General features: G+C 54.5%; 1 protein-coding gene across 5 annotated transcripts; it reads right to left on the minus strand.

The window, feature by feature from the left end:
- Positions 1–82: 82 nt before the first annotated feature.
- Positions 83–24,730, minus strand: SARDH (sarcosine dehydrogenase). 5 transcript variants are annotated; one of them, XM_085594194.1, is made up of 22 exons: positions 24,343–24,730; positions 24,163–24,268; positions 22,929–23,244; positions 21,969–22,147; positions 21,391–21,570; positions 20,924–21,047; positions 20,655–20,755; positions 19,517–19,621; positions 19,006–19,135; positions 16,927–17,013; positions 16,721–16,811; positions 14,815–14,956; positions 13,288–13,371; positions 12,472–12,585; positions 11,840–11,978; positions 11,189–11,302; positions 9,511–9,658; positions 8,851–8,944; positions 4,739–4,901; positions 4,321–4,489; positions 2,449–2,584; positions 83–1,671 (listed from the first exon to the last, which is right to left on the minus strand). In XM_085594194.1, the coding sequence occupies exons 3-22, from the start codon at positions 23,236–23,238 to the stop codon at positions 1,297–1,299; spliced, it is 2,985 nt and encodes a 994-aa protein (XP_085450320.1). In that variant the 5' UTR covers positions 23,239–23,244; positions 24,163–24,268; positions 24,343–24,730; the 3' UTR covers positions 83–1,296. The 5 variants fall into 5 exon arrangements, with proteins under 5 accessions (XP_085450320.1, XP_077644032.2, XP_085450323.1 ...); XM_077787906.2 differs by having other exon boundaries at positions 83–1,508; positions 24,343–24,452; XM_085594197.1 differs by lacking the exon at positions 4,739–4,901 and having other exon boundaries at positions 83–1,508; positions 24,343–24,452.
- Between the last annotated feature and the right edge of the window lie 16 nt (positions 24,731–24,746).

Raw genomic sequence — 24,746 nt, forward strand, 5'->3', positions numbered from 1 at the left:
CAAAACAGGACCACAGCCACCCCCCCTCCCCTGCCCTGTGCCTGCCAGAGGCAGGGCAGTCACCTCCTATTCAAGAGAAAAATTCATCTCAGTCTTGTTTTTTAATGTTTTCACTAAAACCAAAGCATTTCAAAGTTCACACTCTTGCCCGTGGCGCTCGTGGCACGAGGGGCAAGGAATTGAAATCAGCTCTAAAGAGGGGATGACCCAAACAAACCTAGTCAAGGGAGAAAAAGGGAAAAGCAGGGAGTGAGATTATTTCTTCAGGCGGGTGAAAGCTCCAGCAGAGAGCCCGGGAGGGGACCAGAGCAAAGGGATGGTGATGGGGAGTTGCTGATCCTTCCCTTCAGTACAGGCTGCGTGTGTGTGAGGGCAAACCCCCCCTGCTGCCCTCCCTCTGCCCCCAAGGCTGGCTCTGAGCTGCCAGAGGCTGCAGGGGTTGGAGCTCACAGCTCAGCCTCTGCCAGCATCCCCCCTCTCTGCTGGGAGCTAAAAGGAGCCACCTCCAAGGTGACCTTTGGGAAGATGCCACAAGGGACCAGGGATGGGGCCGAGGGCAGCTGTGGGGTCAGTGCCCTCACTGGGCACCTTACACCACAGCCTGTGCCAGGAGCAGCCCAGAAAAACGGTGGAAGTGTCCCTGGAAGTGTCCCAGGATAGACTGGATGGGGGTCAGAGCAACTGGGACAGTGGAAGTGTCCCTGCCCATGGAACCCATGGAATGAGATGGGCTTTGAGGTCACACAGAGAATCCCAGAATAATGTGGTTGGAAGAGACCTCAAAGATCATCAAGTCCAACCTATGCCCTGACACCTCAACCAGACCTTCCAAGCCAAGCTGCTCCATGATTCCATGATTATGACACACAAACAGCCCTGGCAGAGAGGAGCTGGGCAATGTCCCTGCACTGCTGCCCCTTCCCTCCAGCAGAGTCCCCAGGAGCCAGCCAGGATGAGGTGACACCCATGGGAGTGGGGACAGACACAGCAAGGGACCAGAGGAACGGCAGGTTTGGAGGCTCCAGCTGTATGAACAGCAGAGCTAGTTTAAAAAAAAATAATTCCCAAGCAGCGTGAAACTACATTTGGAGGGAAAAGAGTTTCCAGCAAAGTCAAAAATTGAAACCACTTCATACCCAGTGAGACCAAACACCGTTTGCAGGCCAATTAACCCACGGAAAAGAATTATTGCTGCAGTGGCACCGCTTCACTTGGGAACTTTGCACTTTTTGGAATCTCTTCCTCCTCTCCCCTCTGATTCGACCCACGTTGACTTGGTGAGTTCCAGGAGGTTGCTCAGCTCTTGCAGCTGGCCCCAGAGCCAGCAGGGACACATGGGGCCGGGAGTTCAGGCAGCAGCTCCTCCATCCTCTGGGCAGCCCTCAGTAAAAGCCCTTCACACGTTTGTTGTCGGGGTCGAACGGGGATTTGGTGTGAGCTCGGGCCGGGAAGGTCACTCCCATCCGCTCCAGCTCGTAGCTGCCACTCTTCACAAAATCCAGGGAAACCTGTGAGGCAGAGCCATGGAAAAACCCCTGTAGGGTGCCAGCATCCCAGCTCCATCCCTGGGCAAGCTCCCAGCTGCCCCACACGTCTGCTCACTGCAGAAAACCCGGCTCTGCCATCCCCAGAGGATGTGGGGAAAGGAGGAAGAGAATTGTTAAATGCACCCTGTTTAAAAAAAAAAAAAAAAATTGCAGTGTTTGAAAATTTTAGGTTTCTTTTTTTTTCATCTGTGGAGGTATATGATGGAAAGGGAAAGGAAAAGGGAAAAGAACAGAGACGGAAAAGGGAGAGGAAGGAGAGGGAGAGGGAGAGGGAACAGGGAGAGGGGACAGGGAAAAGGGACAGGGAAAAGGGACAGGGAAAAGGAAAAAAAGGGAGAAGGGAAAAGGAAAAGGGAGAGGGGAAAAGGAAAAGGGAGAAAAAGGAGGAACATTCATCCCTGGGAAAAAAGGGTGTTCCCAGGGGTACCTGGCCCACAGAGACACTTGCCCTGGGACTCTTGCAGGATGAAAAGCCAAGGCAAGCAAGAGCAGGAATCACAGCACACACAGAGCTCTTGGTTGGCACAGAAAGGGTCCCTGGAGATGTCACCCCAACCTCTGTCCCCACAGCACACTGTGTAATGAGGGCACCTGACTGATTATCTAGGGTTAATTAAAATCTCACCCTCCTCCTATTGGCCACTGCTCCCGACCACAGAAGTGAATTTGCTACTGCAATTAAATATTTGGCTGCAATTAACACCCAAGGCAGCACTTGAGCCATGCATGCTCCTCACACAGTGCCAGTGCCAGTGCCACTGCCTTTGTCACCAATCCCTCACCCTCCAGCCTGCACAGGGCAGCAGGGGAGAGCTGCTGTCCCACCTGCCAGCCCAGGGCAGGGCAGAGGTTTGTGCCACTGCAGGGAAGGAGGCAGAGCCAGCCGGGGGTCTGCACTCACCGGGCCCCCTGCAGGGTCTCGGATGTAGCCGTAGGCGATGGTTTTGTCGATGGCAAATCCAAAATCTGCCCGGCGGATGTGGCCGACCACCTCCCCGTCCCTCCAGACCGCCTCCAGGCCGAACATGGGCACCTTCCTGCAAGGCAAGGGCACAGCTGCCACAGCACAGCCCCTCCGCGGTGAAACGCAAGTTGATAGGAATTCAGAGATTTTAGAGGAGCTAAGATTTTAGTTAGAGATAAGCCTTACTAGAGTTCATTAAAATAAATGAGTAGGCCTTGATGAAGTTAGGATTTTGTAGTTAACTAATAATTGATTGCTTGTCAGCACGATGTTGAGTTAGCTGGGTTTATAATGAAGAATACACAAACTGACAAATCGCTTTTAGGAACATAAGACAATTGTGGCCTCCTCTGTTCTGAAACCAACTGAAGACAAGGAATGGGAGTTCTACCAAGAGTTCATTTGTCATATTTGCATTGAAAAGGTAGAAAGGTCAGAACGAGGAAGACTTCATTGACTTCCTCATTTTGGGACCCCTCCCCATGAAAGGGACACCGACCCATTTCAAGGGACAAACCACGCGTGCTGAATGGCTTTTGGAGTGATTAGCATATGAAGTGGGGAATGGGATGTACCAAAATGATGAATATGTATTTGTATTTTGGATATTCAATACTTGACTGGATAAAAGGGCTCTGTAATCACCTGGAAGGCACGGTGTGTATTTGGGAGCGATCCCACACACAATAAACACACACTATCTAACTTTAAACTGTTAGAGAGTTCTTGTCCGTCACAGTTGGATATCGGTACTAGATCAATATCCAGATTTTTAATAAATCAGTGGGGCAGAGGGCTCTGGCTCTGCCCCAGGCCAGCCCACGTGCCCGGGCTCCCACTGCCCACGGGCTCATTCACCTCTCTGTGCCAAACCCAAAGTCCCTCCAGCTCCATTTGCAAAACCTCCGGGTGAAACAAGATCAAGCCCCACACTGCCTGCAGCTCCCATTTGAGGTGGGATTTAAATTAGAGATGGAATTAGAGCATGGGAAACAGCTGAGCTGGCTCGCAGCCTCACACGCATCCAGGTGTGGCACCTCTGTGTGTGTGTGTGCAAAGGGTGGGTGTGAGAAATGGATTTGCAAAGAATTGTGAGAAACAGATTTGTAAAGAATTGTAAAGATGACATTGCTGAGAGAGACACTAAACTAGAAACAAGGTTCAACAAGCTTCAAAATACAGCCTTGCAAAAAGACCAGGTATTTTAGAGAATTAGAACTGTGAAAGATGCATGATAGCAGGACCACGTGGGGTAAAAATACAGGTGATTGGTGTTAGCAGTAATAACAGCACTGTGTAGCAAAAGCTAATAGGCTGAAAAACATTTATAAAGTATTGTAACCAAGAAATAGGCTAGCTTCTGATGAAATGGCACTGAGTTTTACATCTCTTATGGCTCACCCTTCATCAAAACTGATAACAGAACAATATATTTTAAAACACATCTCTGTATAAGCCAGGAAAACCCACAGGTGGGCTCTGTGGAGCTGCTGCTCCAGGGGTGCTGCTTGGCTGGAGACTGCAGCAGGGAGCAGAGCCAGCAGTGGTACTCACTGCTGTGTGATACTCACTGCTGTGTGATACTCACTGCTCTGTGGTACTCACTGCTCCGTGGTACTCACTGCTGCATGGTACTCACTGCTCTGTGGTACTCACTGCTGCATGGTACTCACTGTTCTGTGGTACTCATTCCTCTGTGGTACTCACTGCTGTGTGGTACTCACTCCTCCGTGGTGCTCACTCCTCTGTGGTACTCACTGCCCTGCAGTACTCACTCCTCTGTGGTACTCACTCCTCCCTGGTACTCACTCCTCTGTGGTAAAGCACACGAGGCGGCGGAAGACGCCCTTGGCCTTCTGAGCCTCCACAGCCTCCCGGCCCAGGAAGGGGATGCTGGACTTGAGCTTGCAGGTGAAGGCCAAGCCTGCTTCCAGCGGGGTGTCGTCGGGGCGCAGGTCTGCGTGCCAGTGCCTGTACCCTGCAGGGAGCAAGCACAGCTCACCCACTGAGCTGCCACAGCCGCAGGACCAAACACCCCCTGCTCCCCTCACCCGCCGCCCTTCGCTCACTCGGATAAAACACCCAGAGAGGAGCCACCCAGGGGAGTTCTCATCCTTCTGAGACACCTTCAGCCACACTGACCCGCCCTGAAGCTGAGGAAAAGCTCCTTGCCCTCATCCCCCCGCAGAGGAAAAGCAGAGAGTGCAGCTGGGAGGAGAAGGAGGACCTTTCTCGATGCTGAGGCTGTCGATGGCTCTGTAGCCGGCGTTGGCGATGCCGTGCCGGGCTCCTGCCTGCATCACTGCCCGATAAACCTTCACACAGTCAGCCCTGGGCACGTGCAGCTCCCAGCCCATCTCGCCCACGAACGACAGCCTCATGGCCCGGACCTGCAAAGGCAAGAGGGCAACCATCCCCGTGGCTGTGCAAGGCTGGGTGAGGCCACACGCTGCCATGCCAGGGGAAAAGCCAGCTTTGCCTTTGTGATGGAAGGCAGTTCTGTGCTCTCCTTTCTTGCACAAACAGGCTCAGAGTGGATTTCTCAGCCTGGCACCTCAAACCCAGCTACCATCAGTGCCAGTGGGCAGAGGTGGCTGCTGCAGCATCCTCTGGCTATGCTCCACTCCAGGGCTGGGGTGAGATGTGATGCTCCAGCTCCAGCCAAGCTTTTGTCTCCCTCTGCTGATCCACTGAGACAGGGAAGATGGTCCCCAGCAGGACTGTCCTGCTTTTGGGGTGCTTCATCACTGCTGTCCCTTCTCCAGGGATGTTCCCTTCTTGGACCCCAAGGCTCCTGGGCAAGGGCTGAGCACGGTGTCCTGCCCCATGTCCCACTCCCACCAGGAACTGCTCAGGGTTCCCCATGGAGGTTGTGTCCCAAAGCTCTGCTGTCACATTAGCTCCACACCAAATGCAAGAAGCTCCATGGAGGAATGAGCAGATCAGCACAGGGCACTCGCTGCTTCTCCAGAGAAGCCTCATTCCCGGGGATGGAGCCTGGCTGCGGTCCCAGGGAACAGCCTGCCCTGCCTGTGTTCCACCAGCTCCTCACCCAGGCACCCTCCTGCTGTCCCTCTGCAACAGCCTCCATCCCCAAAGCTTCCCAGGCCAGCTGGGACCGGCCCAGCTCAGGCAAATTCCCTGGAGACAGCCCTTGAGTCTGAGCTGCCTTTCCCTCTGATTCATCCCCTTGTGTTCTTCCACTTCCTCCCCCACAAAACCCCTCTGGTTCATCCCTTTGGGTACACATCCACTGCAGACACAGAGCTGGCTTTGGGAGAGAGATTAACTCCAGAGTTCTGCTCTGGGCTGTGATCTGTCCTGTTTACAAAGCTGTTCCCACTCAGAACACACTTCCAGGCAGGTTCTGGTGCCCTCGGGCTGGCCTGGCGTGTTGGCTCTGGCTGTGTTGGGGCAGAAGCTGCATTTTGCCATTTGCTGAGCTCTTGCTCCAAGTGGTGCTCCCTAATCCCGGGGACAAATGCAGGCAGACACCAGCAGCTGCTGCCCAAAGCAGGCAGAAATGCCCAAGGGCTGCCTGGGCTCTGTGCTGCCAGCATGGCCAGAGGGCACAGCTGAGAGCCCAAATCCACTCCTGCTTCCCCCAGCACCAAAATCACACCTCGAGCAGAGTTTAAAGCAGCTTGTAAGAAGCCTTAACCTCTGCAATAGGAGTGGGGAGGAGGAAGGAACACTTAGGATGGGGAATTTATTTTGAGGCTCCTGAGGAGCCCTGCCCTGGCCCCTGGCCAGGCACAAAGGTTGGCACTCCTTTCCCCAGGAGCACGGGCACAAGGGGCTCAGAGAAGCCTTTTCCTCTACACAAAGGTGTCATCTAATTAGGGAACAGCCTGAGAAGAGGCTGCTGCAAGCCATCTTCCATCTTCATTGCGGCAGGAGATGCTCCGGGGATTGACAGGCAACTTCCCGGCTCATTAACCCCGTCTGCGACTGCAGCTAAAGTGCTCTTTACAATCAAGAGCAAGTTACTCCTGGGAGAAAGTTCCTCTCAAAGCACCAGTGCTCCAGGGGAATGAGCAGCCCAGCGAGAGCAGTGCCCCACAGAAAACAGGTAACCCTGGAAAATTGGGGTGCCAGCGACCAGCTCAGCACGGGGAGGGATGGGGGGTGCCCCCATGTGTGTGAGCCCCAGGCAGGATTCACATCCCACCACGGAGGGGAATGCCAAGGGCTGGACTCAGCAGCTCTGCTGGATTCCCACAGGAACAGCTTTTCCAGATGGAGCTGTGAAATAACATCCATTCCTGGGTTTTTGTGCAGCAATTCAAAAGCATTCTAGGTACCATAGAAAATGAAAACCTGAATTTTCCCATCTCCAGCAGTGAGATTCAAAGGGGGACCTTTCTCTGCTGTTCCATACAATGAGAGACTCTATATATAAACTCACAAACCAATCCATAATTTCCAGAGTCATTAACTCTGCTGGAACTCTTCTTTGACTCCAGCTAATTTTGTTCAACTACTGAGTTAATGCAGGAAAATCTCAGTGATAACTTTTTTGAGATGCTGGGTTCAATTTAATCCCCCTGGAAGGTGGTGCTATCAGCAAAGGCTTCAGCCTGCTGCCCTGAGATATCCTCCCACTCTAATTCCAGCGTGGGATGGAGCTCCTGGTGTTCATTGTCCAGTGGGACAAAGGAGACCTCCTGAAGGGTGGCCCTGGCAGCAGGGCCCACACCCCTCAGGCAGGAGAGCTTTTCTCTGTCCATCAGGGAATTTACACTCCAAAGAATCCACAAAACTCCTGCCAGCTCAATCTTCCTTGAAGGACCAGATTATTTATAACAAACTTGAAGTGCAATGCAAATAAACTCATCATACCCGTGAAGACAGGAACATTTCTACACCTTTCTTAGGGCACAAGCAAATTATTACAAGATGCTATCAGCCTGCTACAGGCGGACAAAGGAGGGTGTGGGGAGGATTAATGGAGACTAAAATCCATCATTTTGGACAACCTGCACCAGTGGATTGGCTTTGAAATCCCCCAAGCCTTCCAAGGGACTCTGAGCTTGCTCTTGGGCACCCAAAGCCCAGGGTGCATTGATGGCAGTGGTTTGGAGATTAATCTGACTTGAGCAAAATCTGTACCTTGGTTAAACCTCCTTAAGGCCTGGCCAGGCTGCTGCTCACAAATCAAGAGGCTCTAATTTGATTTAGCAGCAATCTCTTCAGCAGGCAGCTGCAGTCAAATTAAAGCCATTTTAATTCTGAATGAAAAGTGGCCGCACGTGGCTTAACCCAATTTCCTTAACATCCAGCCTGCTGCAGCTCCTGGCTCTCCTGCTGCCTTTTATGAGATTTACTGCTTCACCTTCACCTCCTTCATCCCCACCAGGCTCCAGCCCGAGAGCCAGAGCGAGTCCTGGGCAAGTCCTGGGTCCCTCCTCCCAGCCTTCCCATGGAAAGGAGCAGGTACAAATTCCACCCTCTCTTCAAAAGGTTTTTGCAACCACAGGAATATTTCACACGAGGTAAACACTGAGAAACCAGAGTTTCCCCAAGAAACCTTGCTAAAGCTTTTCCCTGATACCCAAAGTTGCCAGCAGCAGGTTCTCTCCTTTGAGAAAAATGACACTCCGTGGTCACCAACTCTTCTATTTGGGGTGTTAAAGCTCAGTCAAAGCTTCAGGGCACATGTGAGCCCTGAAGGCTGGGCAGAAGCAGGATGATCTGTGCCTGTACAGGCAGCTTAGGGCTGTCAGGCTTCTCCTGTGATCAAACAGCAGCTCCCAGGCTGCCCAGTGCCTGCTGCCAGTCCCTGACAAGCTTTGCATTAAATTGTCCCTGGCTTTTTATGAGGAAGGGGAAATGGAAAGTGTCTGGAGTGTCAGGTAGATCTCATCACTAATCCATGGAGATGTCTCTTGTTCCTCTGGCATCACTGCAAGGCCATGAGTCAGCCTGTCCCGGCCCCAGGCTCCGTGGTGTGACACCACTGGGAGGGCTGGGAGAGCAGGATGGCACCTGCCAGGCAGTCAGGGAGGAAAACAGCTTTTTCTCACTCTGGTGTTTGGCCTTTTCCTACAAAAACCTCTCTGCAGCAAAGAGGCAGACACATTCCTAACAGAGGGAGAGGGAACAGGGTGCCCAGAGCAGCTGGGGCTGCCCCTGGATCCCTGGAAGTGTTCCAGGCCAGGCTGGATGGAGCTTGGAGCAGCTTGGGACAGTGGAAGGTGTCTCTGCCCATGGCAGAGCATGAACAAAATGAGCTTTCAGGTCCCTTCCAAGCCAAACCAGTCTGGGATTCTGTGCTTGGCTGGTGGGTGCACAGAGCCCAGAGCTCCCTGGGCAGCTCCAAGAGTGGCCCCACCCTACCTGGCATCCTGCAGCCGTGGTGATTTTGTGTGTGGAGAAGGGGAAGGCCTCGTTGCTGAGGTCGGTGTCCAGCACTTCCTGGAGGACAGCACGGCTGTGGGGAAACAGCAAAGTGGGCACAGTGAGGGCACTCAGCTGCCAGCCTGCCCTCAGGGCTGTCCCCAAAACTTGCTCCCTCATCTTGCTGGCAAGACAGACTCCTCTGTCCAAAGGGGAGCTCAGGTGGCTGATGTGCAATGCTGTGAGAGCCTCAAAATTTCCGTGGGAAGTGGAGTGAGACCCCAGCCACATCAGCACTCTGTGTCGTGGGGCTCTCACACCTACCCTTGCCCAGCACAGGGACCTGCACCTGAGGCAAACCTCCCTTCATCCCTGCATACATCCTTCAATCCCTGCATCCCTCCCTCCATCTCTTCTCCCATCCCTGCATCCCTCCCTCCATTCCTGAATGTCTCCATCCCTGCATCCCTCCTTTTATCCTTCTCTGCATCCCTGCATCCCTCCCTCCATCCCTGCACCTCTCCCTCCATCCCTGCATCCCTTAATCCCTCCATCCATCCCTGCATCCCTCCTTCCATCCCTACATCTCTCCACCCCTCCCTCCCTCCATCCCTCCATCCCTCCACAGCCAGGTTGCAGGGAGGGCTGCACACTGCTGACCTCAGAGGGCCCTGGATGCTCATCATGCCCAGCTCCTCGGAGCAGTCGAGGAGTTTGCACTGGAATTTCCTGTCCTGCAGCACGGTGGTGATGTGGGACCAGTTGTGCTGAGCCACAGCCCCGCCGATAGCCAGGTAGTAGCCATCCCCTGGAACACAGCCCCGGGCAGCCTTTCAGGGCTCAGAGGGCTGGGCTGGGCTGGTTCTGCTCTGAAAGACCCTGAAGTGCAGCCCTGAGCCTCTCACAGCCCTACCTGGGGACTGCCAATAAAAAGGGGGTTAAGGAGTTGTGGGATCAGGGAAGGCTTTGGGGCTCTGCTTTTTGTGGGGCACAGCACAGTGAAAACCAAATGACATTAACAGTGAAGTGTGTGTGAGCATCACAGGATAAAAACTCCTTGAGGAAAATAGCAAAAACATCTGCACTTTTGTCCCAGCACAGAACAACCCTCAAGTGTGGAGGGAGCTGGGAGCTACAGGTGGAGCAGGGAATGCTGCAGTGACCAGCCCATAACCACTACAGTCCAATTCCTACACGGAATTGCAGCATATGCAAGGAAGAATTTTATCTCCTCAGTAATCCTGGGTGGAAAAATCCCCAGGGATGGTGTTTGAGAGCTGATTAATATGTAATCAATCTTGCCTCTGTCTCTCCTGCCACTACGAAATTGCTCTCTGGTATTCTGTCATAATGATAATAAGTGCAGCCACCTACTGTAATTGGAAAAATAGACTTTGCTGTGATTAAACACCTCCAGTGCCCGACAAAGCCTGCAGCTCTGCCAGCCACTTCCCACCCTGCTCCCCGTGCCAGTGTCCCAGACAGGAGGGAAAAAGGATTTTCCCACATGGGGGGAAAAATCACAGACACCTCATGCTGCTGGGATAAACATGGTGAGAATGCCCCGTGGCACAGAATGGTGAAATTGTCCCATGGCACACCTGAAGGTGACACAGCAGGGTGACAATGCCCCGTGGCACACCTGAAGGTGGCACAGGGGGGTGACAATGCCCCATGGCACACCTGAAGGTGGCACAGGGGGGTGACAATGCCCCATGGCACACCTGAAGGTGGCACAGCAGGGTGACACTGCCCCGTGGCACACCTGAAGGTGGCACAGAATGGTGAAATTGCCCTGTGGCACACCTGAAGGTGACACAGGGGGGTGACACTGCCCTGTGGCACACCTGAAGGTGACCCAGCCTGGGGACAGGGCTCTGTGGCCACCCAGGGCACACGCTGTGCCTGGCCAGAGCCCAGCTCAGCATCCTCCCCGCAGCTGCCTAATGCCATTCCTGCCCCCAGGGCTGCTCTGCCGCCTCTCAGTCCCCCTTAATTGCAGCTGATAAGGGCTGGGACAGAGGTCAGAGCCGCCAGGACAAACCCAATAAGAGAGATGAGCCCGGGGACAGGGCCATAATTGGGTTTTACAGGCACCGAAGGATAGAGGTGGAAAAAGCCAGGCTGCTGCCATTAGGAAAATGCAATCAGCCCTGTGCCTGCAGCCCCTCCAGCGTGGCAGGGAGGGAGGAGGTGCTGCAACAAACCTGCCCAGGACTGGAAAAGTCTCTGTGTGCATTGACACGGCTGAAAAGGCAGTGGGAAAACCTGGGAATTCAACTATGGGGAGGGGGTGAACACAATCAGAGCTGCCCCCTCCAGCATGCCCGGGTTTTACCTTCAAAAGCGGGGGCCAGGGGGGAGCCCGGGGTGCCAGGGCTGATCCTGCTGACCGTCAGGTCGCTCTCCACGCCGCCCTGCTGGTTCAGCATGCAGGTGTACACGGTGGAGCCTGCGGGGCACACGGGCACCCATCAGCCAGCTGGGGCAGCACCAAAAGGTGCCTTCATCATTAAATCACCCATCCTGGCTTTGCCCTGAGTGACCCTGGGTGTCCCGGCACCAGCAGGGGGAAAGGAATGATGCCTTTTTCCTTTTCCTTTTTTCCCTTTTCCCTTCCCCTTTTCTTCCCCAGCTCATCCCAGTGAGGAGCTGAAGTTGCATCCTTGGAAATGCCCAAAGCTGCTTCCCAGCCTCAGAAAAGGGGACAGCAAACCACAGCTGGTGAGGGTTGTTCTTGATTTACTCCAGCACCCATCGCACCTCCAGATGTGAGCCACAGCTGGAGCCAGAGGGAAACCTCCCTCCTCTATCCTGACCTTGGAGCACTGTGTGAACGAGGCAGAACCCAGTCTGTGGTGAGGACAGGGAGAGCAGCCTTTTCCCAAACCCTCTGCAAAGGCAGCACCGAGAGGAAAAGCCCGTCTGGGTTCCTATGGGTTGTTTTGGGCTGAGATTTCCCCAGCAAAACGAGGAGCTGAGGCTGTACCTGGAGCTTTGCTCACATCAGCACTGAACAGCCAGTCGGCTGCTTTCGTAGCTTCAGGGCCAACCAGGTAGAATTTCCCAAAATAAGACATGTCAAAGAGAGCCAGGGCATTCCTGCACGTTAAACATTCCTTCTTGATCTGCAATTAAAGCAAACACGGCGGCGCTGAGGCTGAGCCTTGCTCTCAGCCCACAAAGGGAAACACAAATTAAACCACTTATGCAATGGGAAATGACACCAGGACACTCGTCTGGTGCCTTTTAGGGCTTCAAAATCTTCCTGAAAGGATCAGGTATTTGCTGGAGCCATCCTGAGTGCTTGATCCCATTCCTCACCTCGCTAACTCAGTGACAGTTATCATCAATAACGCCCAGATTTTATCAAATTGGATTTTTTTCCCCCAAGCTGCTCTCAACACTTCAGGAAAGCAGCAGTATAATTCTCCCCTGAGGTTTCTGAGCACGGGCTCCACATTTCTCCTCATATTTTTGGGACGTTTTTCGCCGTTTCGGGGCATCCCCTCCCTCCGAGCATCACCCAGAGCAGCGCTGGGGCACAGGATCTGCTGCCTCCACGTGTCCCAGCCCCCCGGGAGTTTTGGCAGGGCAGGAGGGGCTGTCAGCCCCACTCACGATGTGGTGGTGAGGGGGGAAGTCGAAGGTGTACTCGTCCCCCAGCAGGCGGTTGTAGGTGTAGTCCCTGTGGCGCTGGTGGCCGTAGGCACCGTAGTAATCATAGTCCAGGACCTGGGGCAGGGGTGGGGCAGGGAGGAAGAGGATGTGAGGCCGAAGCCAAAAGGCTCCTTCTCGTATTCACCCCGCTCCTGGAGAGATGGCTTTGGTGGTGGGTCCCCACCCTGGCATCCCTGATGGCCACAGGGATGGGTTCTCACCCCAAAATCCCTGTCCATGGGGATGGATCCTCCCTCCAACATCCCAGCCCGTGAGGTGGGTTCTACCAGAGCATCCCTTGTCACAGTGATGGGTCCACATCCCAACATCCCTGCCCTCAGTGATGGATCCACATCCCAACATCCCTGACCACTGTGATGGATCCCCATCCCAAAATCCCTGCCCTCAGTGATGGATCCAGACCCCAACATCCCTACCTTGAGTAATGGATCCCCATCCCAACATCCCTGCCCTCAGTGATGGATCCAGACCCCAACATCCCTACCTTGAGTAATGGATCCCCATCCCAAAATCCCTGCCTTCAAGTGATGGATCCCCACCCCAAAATCCCTGCCCTCAGTGATGGATCCCCATCCCAAAATCCCTGACCATGGTGATGGATCCCCCCCATCATCATCCCTGTTGTGGTGATGGATCCCCACCCCTAAATCCCTGCCCTCGGTGATGGATCCCCACCCATCCCTGCTCATGGTGATGGGTCCTACCACAGCTGGTCTCTCCAGGCTGAAGACCCCCCAAAACTCCAGGTGTTCTTACCGGGGCTGCTCCCCCAGGGCTGAACCAGCCGGGTCTCTCCCAGCCGTGCCTCTCCTGGAAGACACAGCCCTGTCGCAGCAGCTCCTACACAGAAGAAATGGGAACAGCTTTCTTTCAAAAAGCCCTTTCACAGCTTTCTGAGCAGCACCCAGGCTGCCCTCCTCGGGTGCACATGTGGGCTCAAGACCAGACTTGTGACCCCTTGGCATGGCTATCAAGAGCCAAAATCAGCCCTGCAGTTTGTCTTGTGGCACAGTGTCAAACCTAAGAATCGCCTGATTTTTGTTCCTCTCAGAAAAGATATTTCCCTCAAGGGTGGTCAAGGGGCAGAGAGCCACAACCCCAGCTGTGCACCCCACCAAAACCTGCCCTAGGGTACCCAAATTACTGACCAAGAGGTGCTACATGCAGACAGCAAGATTCCCCACCGTGTTTACAGAGTAATTATATAACAACTTCGAATATTTATACAGCAACCTTCTCACTCCTCCTCTGTGCTCTCAGGAAAACCTCTCTGCACGCAATTAATTAGGGATCCATTAAGACATTTTTGTTTGGAGCCTCAGTTTGGGAAAGAATAGATTTTGTTGAACATCTCAGAAATCATTCAGTGCCTATTTATAAAACACAGCACATGTTCTGGAGCTGCATGGATAAATACCAGCCTGTCAGTCAAGTGGGCATCGCTTATTAGACGTGCTATTAAAAAATAAATTGCATCCTCAGTGACAGAAAACAACTGAGCTGCCAACCAAACACCGGGGGCTGGTGGGCAGGGGTGTCTGTTTTACTGCTTGAGCCTCTGCCCTCCAGCTGGAAGAGGAATGGTGTGATGTCAATCAGAGGGAAGCAGGAATGGGCTTGGGAAATGTGGCTTTGCCAGGCCTGGGGCTGGGGCTGGCAGTGGGATGAGGCTCTGCTGCTGAGTCAAGCTGAGTGTCTCGAAGGATCTGGGGGGTTCTGAGCTGCTGGCACAGCAAAATGCTGGGAATTGGGTTTTTCTCTCAAGTGCTGCATCTTGAGAGTGTTCACCTATGGATATTTGTGTGAGGAAGGGGCTGGGGCAGGAGGGAACCCTGGCTGGTGGCTCCAGGGAGCAAAATCACTTAGGGAGTGCTGGCAAAACCACCTCCACAGAGGCACATCCCTCTTCCCACACCCCTCTACATTGAGAGATGTTGTTTTGGGGAGAAACTGCTGCTAAATTGTGAGCAGGGGAAGGAGATTCCTGTGAGCATTCAGCTGCCCCTGGGATGGACTCAGCGTCAGAGCTCTCCTCTCCCCTTTCCCCTTGCCCAGTGATCACCACCAGGTTCTCAATCCACATCTGCTGAGTTAAATACAGGAATGCTCAGGCTCTCTACCACTAAACCACCCACGGCCCCAGAAATCCACGCAGCGAGCTTTGGGATCGGGCAGGGATCTCTCCAGCACAGCAGCACAGAGGCTTTGGGGAACCACCCAGCTGCATCCACCCCTCGTGAGCTCCTTCTTGCTGCTCTGGGCCAGCCCAGGCCGTGTCCTCACCTCGTGCAGGGGGTCCTTCCTCACGTTGCGCCCTGCCAGGGGCTCGTCGTGGGGGAAGACGACGGAATAATTCTTGGCGTAGGACTCGTGGCTGCGCTCCCGGATCCAGCGGTTGTTGTCGGTCAGGGAGTGGTGAAACCTCCTGGAAGGCAAGGAGATGGCAACAGCTGGGTGAGCCCACCAGCTCACAGCCTTCTTGGCCAGAGCCAGGTGTGGATGCTGCTGCTGGTGGGAAATTGCTATTCCTGCTCCGGTTTTGGGGGTAGGAGCAGAGGAGTCAAGAGGAGCTCGGTGCTCGCCGTGCCACGATGCTGGGCATAGGAGCTGCAGCCCCCACAGAGCTCCCAGCCCCACCCCAGAGCAGAAGACAGCCCTGCTGAGGAGGGGAAATAGGAAAAAAAAATGAAACTTGAGGTTTATCCTGCCCCACTTCAACATGGGACCCACCTCAGGGCACACTGGGGTTTAAACACAGCCCTGAAGAGGGAATGAGCCCTGGACATTCCTTATATTTCTCACTCAATTCTCCCCAGGCTGAAATATAAATAAAACCCAAAATATCTTAAATTAATTTGAAGTATTTTCACTTTCCAAACAGAAAATCTCCTTGAAGGAATGTGCCAGCTCAGCCCACGGCCAGGTTAATCCCAGAGACCAGCAACTCACGGGGAGCAGCCTTGGGCACAAGTGGCACCTTTCCCAGGGCTGCAGAAAGGGAGCCAGGCAGGGATGAAAGACAAAAATCTTATTTCTAGGGGTGTTTAAAATGATACTTTCAGCTTCCCTCCTGGCTGACTGGGTGCAGAGGAGAGTCAGGGCATGGGGCTGAGCCCTGCAAGGAATACAAGTGATGCTCCCCAAGAGCTGTGAGAGCAGCTGCCTCTTCTGCTGGCAGAAGGTGACACATGGCATGTCACCAGCACCTCTGCTCGCCCCATCCGCCTCAGCCCCTTCACCAGGAGCTGAATTTTTGACAGCAGCAAGCGGGCAACAGCTGCCAGATGAAATATTTACAAGCAAATGTTCTGAGAGGATAAATATTGAAATGCGTGGAAAAATGAGTTATTTAAAGAGGAGATGGGTAATTGTCACCAAAAGGAAGGAATGGGACTGGCAGCCTGATGGCAGGGCACATGGGACATGGGAGATGTTTGTGTGGAAAGCCCCTGGCTGTTCTGAGCAGGGCTGTGGTCCCTGGGGGTCAGGGGGGCTGTGCTGGTGCCAACCCAGTGCCCAGCCTGGGATTTCTCCATCTCTCCATCCCCATCCCGAGCCCAGCTGGTGGAAGGGGGCAGCTGGAGGCATCTCCCCCATCTCTGCAGGCCCCTCAACTCCCACGGCCCAAGCCAACGTGGCATTTACCAGCTTGGCCAACAAAGCAACGTGAGATTTTCAAAGCTTTGTCCCTGACAAGGTGGTTGCTGTCACTGCAGCCCTGTAAGAAAGCCCAAACCCAATCAAAGACAATCAAGCAAGTCAAAAGCAATTACCGAGCCAACATCTGCACGGCCACAACTCCCAGCCCGGGTGGTGCTGCAGAGGGGGGGCCGAGCTAATCTTTGTGCTGTTGAAATCATCCCCCTGATTATTAACTTAGAGGATTAGGCACGGTACTAATTGAACAACAAAACCCAAACATAATTACCCCGTCCTTCCCCACCACCACCACCTCCTTGTGCCTGATGGAAGCTGTTTGTGTGGGAGTGGAACGAGGCAAATGAGAGAAACCCCACGTTGTGCATTCATTAAAGCCACTGCTTGTAATTGATCCCAGCTCCTCGGAGGGACACACACGCTGCCTGGACACCCACTCCTGATGCCAGCCCCGCCCTGGAAGCATCCCCAAGGAGCAGCAGGGATGAGGGATGCCTGTGAGGAGGCAGCTGGGGCAGTGGGGGTGGCTTGCCTGATGTCGTAGCCGTACATGTCCTTCTCGGGCCGGCCGTGGATGATCCAGTGAGCCAATTCCCTGCCACAGCCACCTCCCAGCATCATCCCTGGGGAACAGGGCAGGATGCAGATGGGGCCAGGAGGCCGAGCAGGGCTGTGGAATGCCAGGATCCCCCTGGGATCCCATGGCAGCAGGGGATGAGCCTCTCGGGTCTCTCTTACCGGCGCTGTTGAAGCCACAGCCGAGGAAGAAGCCTCGGACTTCGGGAGCTTCTCCCATCAGTGGTTTGTGGTCAGCTGTGAACGACTCTGCAAAACAGAGAGGGACGTGCCAGCGAGGCCAGGACAGGGGGATCACACACTCTGGGGATACATCACACACTTCTCAAACGGGTTTCCTGCAGCCTCCCGTGCTGACCTCGTCCCACTCCCAGAGAGGCAGAATGGCACCAACACCAAGCACTGCCCAGCACAGGTTTTTGGAGTTAGACTGAAAATCTGGGAAGCAAAATGAATTGCCCAAAAGAAGGTGAATGAGGCACTGTGGGGGCTCCTTTTTCCTCCCCAATCCCCCATCAAGGGGGCTGCACTGATCTGTTTGTTGCCATTTTAACATCTGGGCCCTATTTCCTCCTGCTGTATTCCACCTTTGTCAATTCCTGCTGGGAAATTCTCTGACTTTGAGCCACTTGGTTCAGCTGAGGGAGGGCTGGGCATGTCTCTCCTGTGCTCATAATGTCTCCTGCTGCCAGTGCTATTCCACTGAGCCATCAGCCATGGAAATCCCTCTACAAATCCTCACCAGGGAGGACAGCAAAGCCCCTGAGAGAGGTGTGCAATCCTCCTCTCTGTCTCATGGTGCTCCATCCATCCATCCATGTCAAAGGAGAGAGGGAAAACTGAGTTCAGTGGGGTCTTTTTCCACTTATCAATGCCCAGTTTGTTTCCCCTGATCCCACTGCTCCAGAGAAGACAGGAGCACAGCCAGAATACTTCCACTGTCACCAGAGCAGCTCCTCACATGCCAGTATCCCTGGACAGCTATTCCAGGCTACAAACTCAGGGAGTTAATGGAGCAACAGCCACAGCAGCTCCCCTGGCAGCACTTTGCCCTGGGATGGGGGGTGAGGGCTCCGGGGACCTTGGCACAGTGACCACAGCAGAGGGGACAAAGCCTTTGCCACTGGCTCCAGCCCAGCCCAGACACAGGCTGCTGCTTTCAATCAAGAAGGAGAAAACGAGGAGAGCTGAGCCTTGGAAAATGACATTTTTTGTACGAGAAAGAGGAGGCATTCATCTGCCAGCAGCCAGTTCTGCTCTGCTCACGCCGCAGTGCAATCAAACCACTGGACCCAGGGCCAAGGTCTCCACCTCGTACAAGTCGTGTTTGATCTGCTGCAGGGCACGAGACCTGCCCTACTTTCCCCTCACACACCCCAAAGAGTTTCCCTCTAAGTGCCTCAGCAAAAAGGGCTTTTATTATTGCTGGGTTTTTTTTTAATTACAAATTGATTTCTTAGTGTATAGTGGATTTTAAGGCCAAACCAAGAGTGCAAAGCTTGGGCTCAATGTCTGGTGCCTCCTGCAGCTGCCACTTCAGGGGTGGCTTTAACTCCACACCAGGGATGTAAATGTGGGTAAATCTAAAGTCACTAGACCAGGAGAGAGTAGTAAAATTAATTATAGAGGATAACATTTGGTAAAATAACAGCCACTGCTTAAAAACATCTGCCCCTTAATTTTCCACTCCAGTGGCCACAACATTAGCTGGAGATCCACTCACTACCAGACCAAACCAAGGCAGTCAGCTCCCCAGGGAAATGGCTTTAAACTGAAAGAGGGACAATTTGAGATTATAAGAAATCGATAAGATTATAAGAAATTATAAGATAGAAGTTATTTGCAACAAGGGTGGGGAGGCTCTGGCACAGGCTGCCCAGGGAAGCTGTGGCTGCCCCATCCCTGGAGGTGTTCAAGGCAAGGTTGGACAAGGCTTGAAGCAACCTGGGATGGTGAAAGGTGTCCCTGCCCATGGCAGTGGAGCTGGAATTAGATAATATTTGAAGATCCCTTCCAAGCCAAACCGTTCTGTGAGTCTCTGAATGTGTGATTCTATTCCTCCACCCAGGATAGGCCTGGAATGCCACCCCTTGGAAGATGCCACCACTGCAGCCAGACCAGCAGCACTTTCTCTGCATTCAGAGAGTTTTTCTTCTCCCCAGGTTATAAAGTTTCCCTTTTCCTCTTCAGAGAAATCCAACCACCACGGTGCCACCACAGTGGTCCCCACAGCCACATTACCTGGCCCACAGACAGTGGATTTAATTCCTGTTTTCTCCAGAACTGGCACTCTGTTGACAGCACCTTCAATGTGTTGCATGAAAACATCCCAGTCCAGGTCAAAGAGGCCAAAAGCAAATTTTTCAGATACCTAAAGAGGACAAACAAGAATCAGGACATGGAACAGAGCATGGCTGATTGTGTGAGACCACCTCATCTCTGGCAGCCTCGGAGAAGAAAAACAGAGGTTGCATTGAATCTCTGGTATTTTGGGGTTTTCTTGAACAACCCAGACAAACCTGAAGTCTGAATTCAGGATAGAGGGATGGGCACAGGGGCTCCTGGCTCTCCTTTTGCCTCTGCACTGCATATCAGTGCCACAGACAGCCCCAAAGGGGAGATGCTCCCCCTGCTTTCCCCACCAGCCACCAGAGGTTGGTGCCTGCAGAATGAGGGGGCTGTGCACTCCTCCGAGGTGGCTTCCCTGGAAACCTGCCTTGTTTCCCCCAGAAAACCTCCTGGCTGCACTCACCTCCTCCCAGAAGATGGGGTTTGACTCATATCCACCCACGGAAAGGGCATCGCCTTGGAGACGGAGATAGACCGAGGCGTCGTGATCACGAACGTTTGGCATGTTCTGAAACACGGGGAGGGGGAGTGCAGGGTCAGAGGAGGCCATGGGGACACCCCTACAGCACCCAGAAAGGTCCAGAGCACAAGGTGGGCACCCGCAGCAGCGACATGTCAAGGGTGGGACACAAAGTGGCTCCGTGCGTGGTCCCTCAGCTCTGAAATTTGGGCACCCCAAGGGGAAAGCACCCAGCTCAGCTCCGGCTGACCTGGCCAAACCATGGGCAGAGCAGCTTGCCCAGACAGCTGAGCAGCACCCAGGGGTGCCCTGGGGACGGGGAGCAGCCCCTGTGGTTGATCCTAGCTCAGGAGTCATCCCTCCTCTGCCAGCCGCCTCTGCAGGAGGATGCAGCGGTGCACGAAGAATGAGGGGTTTGTTCTCGTGAATAATGGATGGGGAAACATTGAGATAACACTGAAGAATCGGTGTAGGGCCTGCTGCAACCCGTGTTGACAAGTGGAATGGAGTGGATTGAACAGGAGGCACGAGGTCTGCGAGCTGCAGCCTCTCCTCTGGAGCGCTGGGACAGAAATGCAACCCTGGACCATGGCACTTTGTACAACGAGGCACCTCATGCTGGAAGGTCAGGCACAGACTGTGTCAGCAGGATGGAAACTAATTAATGTGTCACCCTCAGTGCACTGGGGCATGAGAGGATGAAGGCTCCTTCCACTCCCAAGCAATTCCAGATGGCAGGAACAGATTTATAGGGGCAGTCAGGGAATGCTTGCCAGGTATGGGGCTAGCTCAGAAAGGTCTGGGATCTTTATGGATGCTGCTATCACACACCAAACACAGAGACCTTGAGGAAAAAAAATATCCTGCCAGTTGTAACTTTGTTAAATATTAAATACGACTCTGCTCAAGGTGGTCTGACAGCCCTGCTGAGGGTGTACACTCCCCTAAGAGCAAAGCCTGACCTGGCAGGAATGAGGAGGCTCCGCAGGTCTGGGGGTGCCTGGAAGGGGCAGGGATCTTTCTGCCTCTCCAGCCCTGTCCCCCAGAGCAGAGAGCCGAGCTGCAGCTGCTCAGGACTGACCTGGATGCCCTCGATGCGCTCGGTCACCACGTAGGCGTGGTGCATGGCCACCAGTGGCACCTGCACGCCCGCCAGCCGGCCCAGGGCCCGTGCCCACACTCCTGCAGGGACAACAAGCCCGTGCTGAGCTCCTCTCCATCCCCCACAGCCCCAGGCAGCTGCAGGGGACACGGGCTGATGCAGACTTTCCTCCTCACAGGAGCAAAGCCACCCGTGGGTTGTGGCTGCTGCCCCCGTGCCACTCTGACCCCGTGTCCTGCTCCCCGTACCTGCACAGTTCACCACGCAGGGAGTCTGGATGGTCCCGTGGGCTGTCTCCACTGCGTGCACCCTCTTCACCCCAAAATCATCAGTTCTCACCTGGATGCCCGTGACCGGGCAGTTCTCGATGATCTGGTGGCACAGGAAGAGGGGCAGAGTCACAGCAGGGTCACCAGGGCAGGGGGACAGCCTGCCTCACCTGACACGCAGCCCCCAAATCTGGGAAAAGTGAACCTAAGCAGCGTTCTGAGTGCCTTGTGTTGCTCCTAAAGGTCTTTTTTCCACCCTCTATTTTCCCTGGATCTCATGGCTCCTGCCAGCTTTGTCACTGTCACCCAACCAAGAGGACAGCACCCTTCCTGGGAACAACCCAAATCTGCAGGAGCAGCTCTGCCCTGGTGGGAAAGCAGAAGGTGAGGAAGGCAGAGGATGAAACCAAGAGGCACTAATGAGTAAATTCCTAATTAAGAGCTACCGTAGCGCCCCTGGCAGTCGCTGCTCTGGCCAGAGTTGAGCAGGTGCCAGCGGGGTCCATGGTGCCATCCTTGGGGACGTACAGGGTGCCATACAGGTCATCAATGTTCATCAGAGGGTACAGCTCCTTGGTCTGGGACGGGCTCAGCACGTGGGACTCCACACCGTACACCTTCCCCAGCTGCCAGGGGACAGGAAAACTCGGGTAAGGAACAAAAGCTTTGTTCCACTTGCTGCTGAAGGAGGAGGAGGAGGAGAACCCCAAAACATTTATCTCCCAAACCCTAAATCCAGCATGGGGTGATGCTCAGATTTCAGGGACTATGACTCTGGTTTTGAATTCAAGCTGGAAAAACGATGCTGCACAATGGGGTGGGGAACGACGCTACCGCTATTTAAACTGTCAAAAATCCGAGGCTGGGCTTAATTTTGCCAACTTTGGAGGAGCTTGACGGGTCTTTGGCTGCCTTATGCAAGTCAGGAGTGGGAAGGCAGTGAGGGATGGGGCATTCAGAGAGCTGGGGGCTCCACAAAACCCCCCCACTCCTGCAGCCCACCCTGCCGGGGGTGCACCCCTACCGACATGAGCCTTTTGTACTCGTCCAGGCGCTGCTTGCTGGAGGCGATGAAGAGCCCCCCGTTCTCCACCCAGCCCGTGTGCAGCCCCGTCTCGGCCGGCAGATCCCGGCTGACCACGTCCCTCGTGTGCGCCAGCAGCTCCACTTCCACGTCGCTGGGACGCAGCTGCCACAGCAGACCTGCGTGGGCACAGATGCTCTGTCACCTCCCCGTGGCCCCCCGTGTGTCCCCCCCGTGCGTGTGTCACCCTGCGGGGCTCGTGCTCCATCTCGTGGATTTGCAGGAATGCTACAAAACCGTCGGGATTTGTTCTCTTTGGGCGTTAAATGAGTGGGGGGAAAGGGGTTATGGAGTGGATGAGCCATAAAAGTGTGGGAAAAAAAAACACATTTCCCCCTCCTGCCTGACCTGAAGGTCCACTTCCAGGTACACCTGAGGGTCAAAATGCTCACAGCCCTCTCCTCCTCCCGGGCCAGGTGTCCCCACCCTGCCCCTCACCCCGACCACGGCACAGTGCTGCCCTTGGCTGCCGGGGCCATTCCCAAAATCCTGACCTGGGGAACCACCCGAGTGCTGTGGCAAGGACTCTGCATTGTCTCCTCAGGGCTCCATCCCCTGGAAGCCCCCCAAATTCTCACGCAGGCACAAAACCTTCAGCCTCACCCTCTCTCCAGCTTATATATTCTGCCGCCCTGCCATACTAAAATGGCTTTAAAAAGAGGGTGGAAACTGTGCAAATAAATTTTCTTTTCTTGCCGCCACATACATCTTGGCAAAGGGCGAAAAAAGGAAATTTAGGGACACGTTTAAAGAGATATCAGAAGGAAAAGCAGAAATTCTCAGCATTTCCAGCCAGAACTCCCCAGCACGTGCGGACACAGCACATCCCAACCCGTGAGCATCCCGTGAGCATCCCCTGCGCCCGCCTCGGGCAGCAGCCAGGCTGTGCCCACCACTCACCCGCCGTGTGCCAGGTGGTGCCCGAGGTCAGGCGGTCCCTCTCGAGCAGCAGCACGTCGCTCAGCCCCATTTTGGCCAGGTGGTAGGTGGTCTGGCAGCCCAGGCTGCCGCCACCCACCACCACCACCTGCGCCGAGGCCGGCGGGGCCCGGCTGGGCTGGCGGCTCCCGGGACCCTCCTCCTGCAGCGTCTTCTGGTGCGGGACGTTCTTCTTGGCCGTGGGGCCCGAGGTGCTGCTGAAGGGCTGGGGGCTTCTCCGGGGAGCTGGCAGGCGGCGGGGGACCCGCCAGGCACGGCTCAGGTAGGACATCACCACCTGCACATCCCAAAACACCTCGCTGGGTCCCTGGCTGCCCCTCTGCTCCCCTCACCGAGACAGAGGCTAAAATCTGTTATCGCCAAATGAGAGCGTGGAAGCTGGGAATTGTGCCTCTATCTTTTTGAGATGTCCATCTGAAGGGATATTGTGAAACATCACACACTAGCAGTGGTCCCTAACAAGTCAAACACCTCAGTAAGCTGCACCCAGCTGTTGGTGTTTTGTCATCCAGCTTTTCTGTGTAGAAGAGTCACAAGCATAGAAATGGGATGAAAACACTCAGCTCTGACCCAACAGTGCTTTCAGTCTTGTCTCATACACCCACACTCCCCCCGACTGCCCAAAACATGTGTTTTTAACCAGGAATTAGGGGTCTCTGGGTGGTGTTCAGAGGTTGAGCAAACCCTGGGGCACATCCTAGGATCCCTTTCCAGCAGAGAAATGGGACCCCCGTTGTGCAAACACCCGCCCTTAAAAAGGGGGCTTGGGAATTCCCATGGCACCTTGTGCTGCTCATGCCTCAAAAACCACTTTTTTTGTTTTGTTTTTTCTTCCCACTGGAATTCAGGAGCTGTTTGGCCACAGAGAAGGCGCCAGGTTTGCTCTGGATCAGAGGGTGGGGCAATGGCTGCTGGGGGAGAAACAGGGACAGGTCCTGCCTGTGGACACTGAACCCCTGTGCAGGTCCTGGCTGAGAACACAGCTCGGGATCTACTCCTGGAGCAAGATTTAGGGTGCACATGAGGGGTGTAGTGGGGCCAGCACAGACCCCCCAAAACAAGGCACAGGCCATGACCAGGGTGTGCCCTGGGGATCAGCCCTCTGAGACCCCCTGCTTGCTGCCACGTCCCCCCAGTGTCCCCCCGAGCTTCAGAGTCCCACCGTGACAGCCCACAGCACATTCCCACCACTCACCAGCAAAGCTTTCTCCGGGCTGGCTCTCCCTCCAGGATGTGCTGGGCCCCCTGCCTTCCTCTGATGCTCTCCTCCTCCTCCTCCTCCTCTTCCGTCCCCTTGGCCCCTGCTGCAAAAAATATTTACCAGCACTTGGAGGCAAGCAGAGCCAGCCTGAGCGAACAGAAAAGAGAGACTCACCTCCTTGTCCTCCTCCTCGTGGCTCTGCTGCTTCCCAGGCAAGACAAAAAAAGTCTGGCAGAGTGGAGAAATTCAAAACAGGGAGGAAAATGCTGCTTTTCTGGCCGGCTCGGTGCCCAGCAGAGAACAAACAGCCCAGCTGGGGCCACAGGGACTCGCAGCCTCCCGGGCTGGCTGGAGCTGGCAGCTGGATGCCAGAGAGCAAACACGGCGAGGAACAGGCACCATCTGACCCTCCTGCTGCAGTTCCCAGTGGCCCCAGTCAAAGAACAGAGATAAAATTCATTTACATCTCTCCTAAGCCAGAGCCGGGCTCCAAGTGAAGGTGGAAACACCAAAAAAACCAAAAAAATTAAATTGGGTAGAAAAATAAGGTTTGATTTCAATCTCTAAACGTGAAGGTT

The sequence above is a fragment of the Lonchura striata genome, chromosome 17, assembly GCF_050655825.1.
Source record: "Lonchura striata isolate lonStrDom1 chromosome 17, ASM5065582v1, whole genome shotgun sequence".
NCBI classification, from domain to species: domain Eukaryota; kingdom Metazoa; phylum Chordata; class Aves; order Passeriformes; family Estrildidae; genus Lonchura; species Lonchura striata.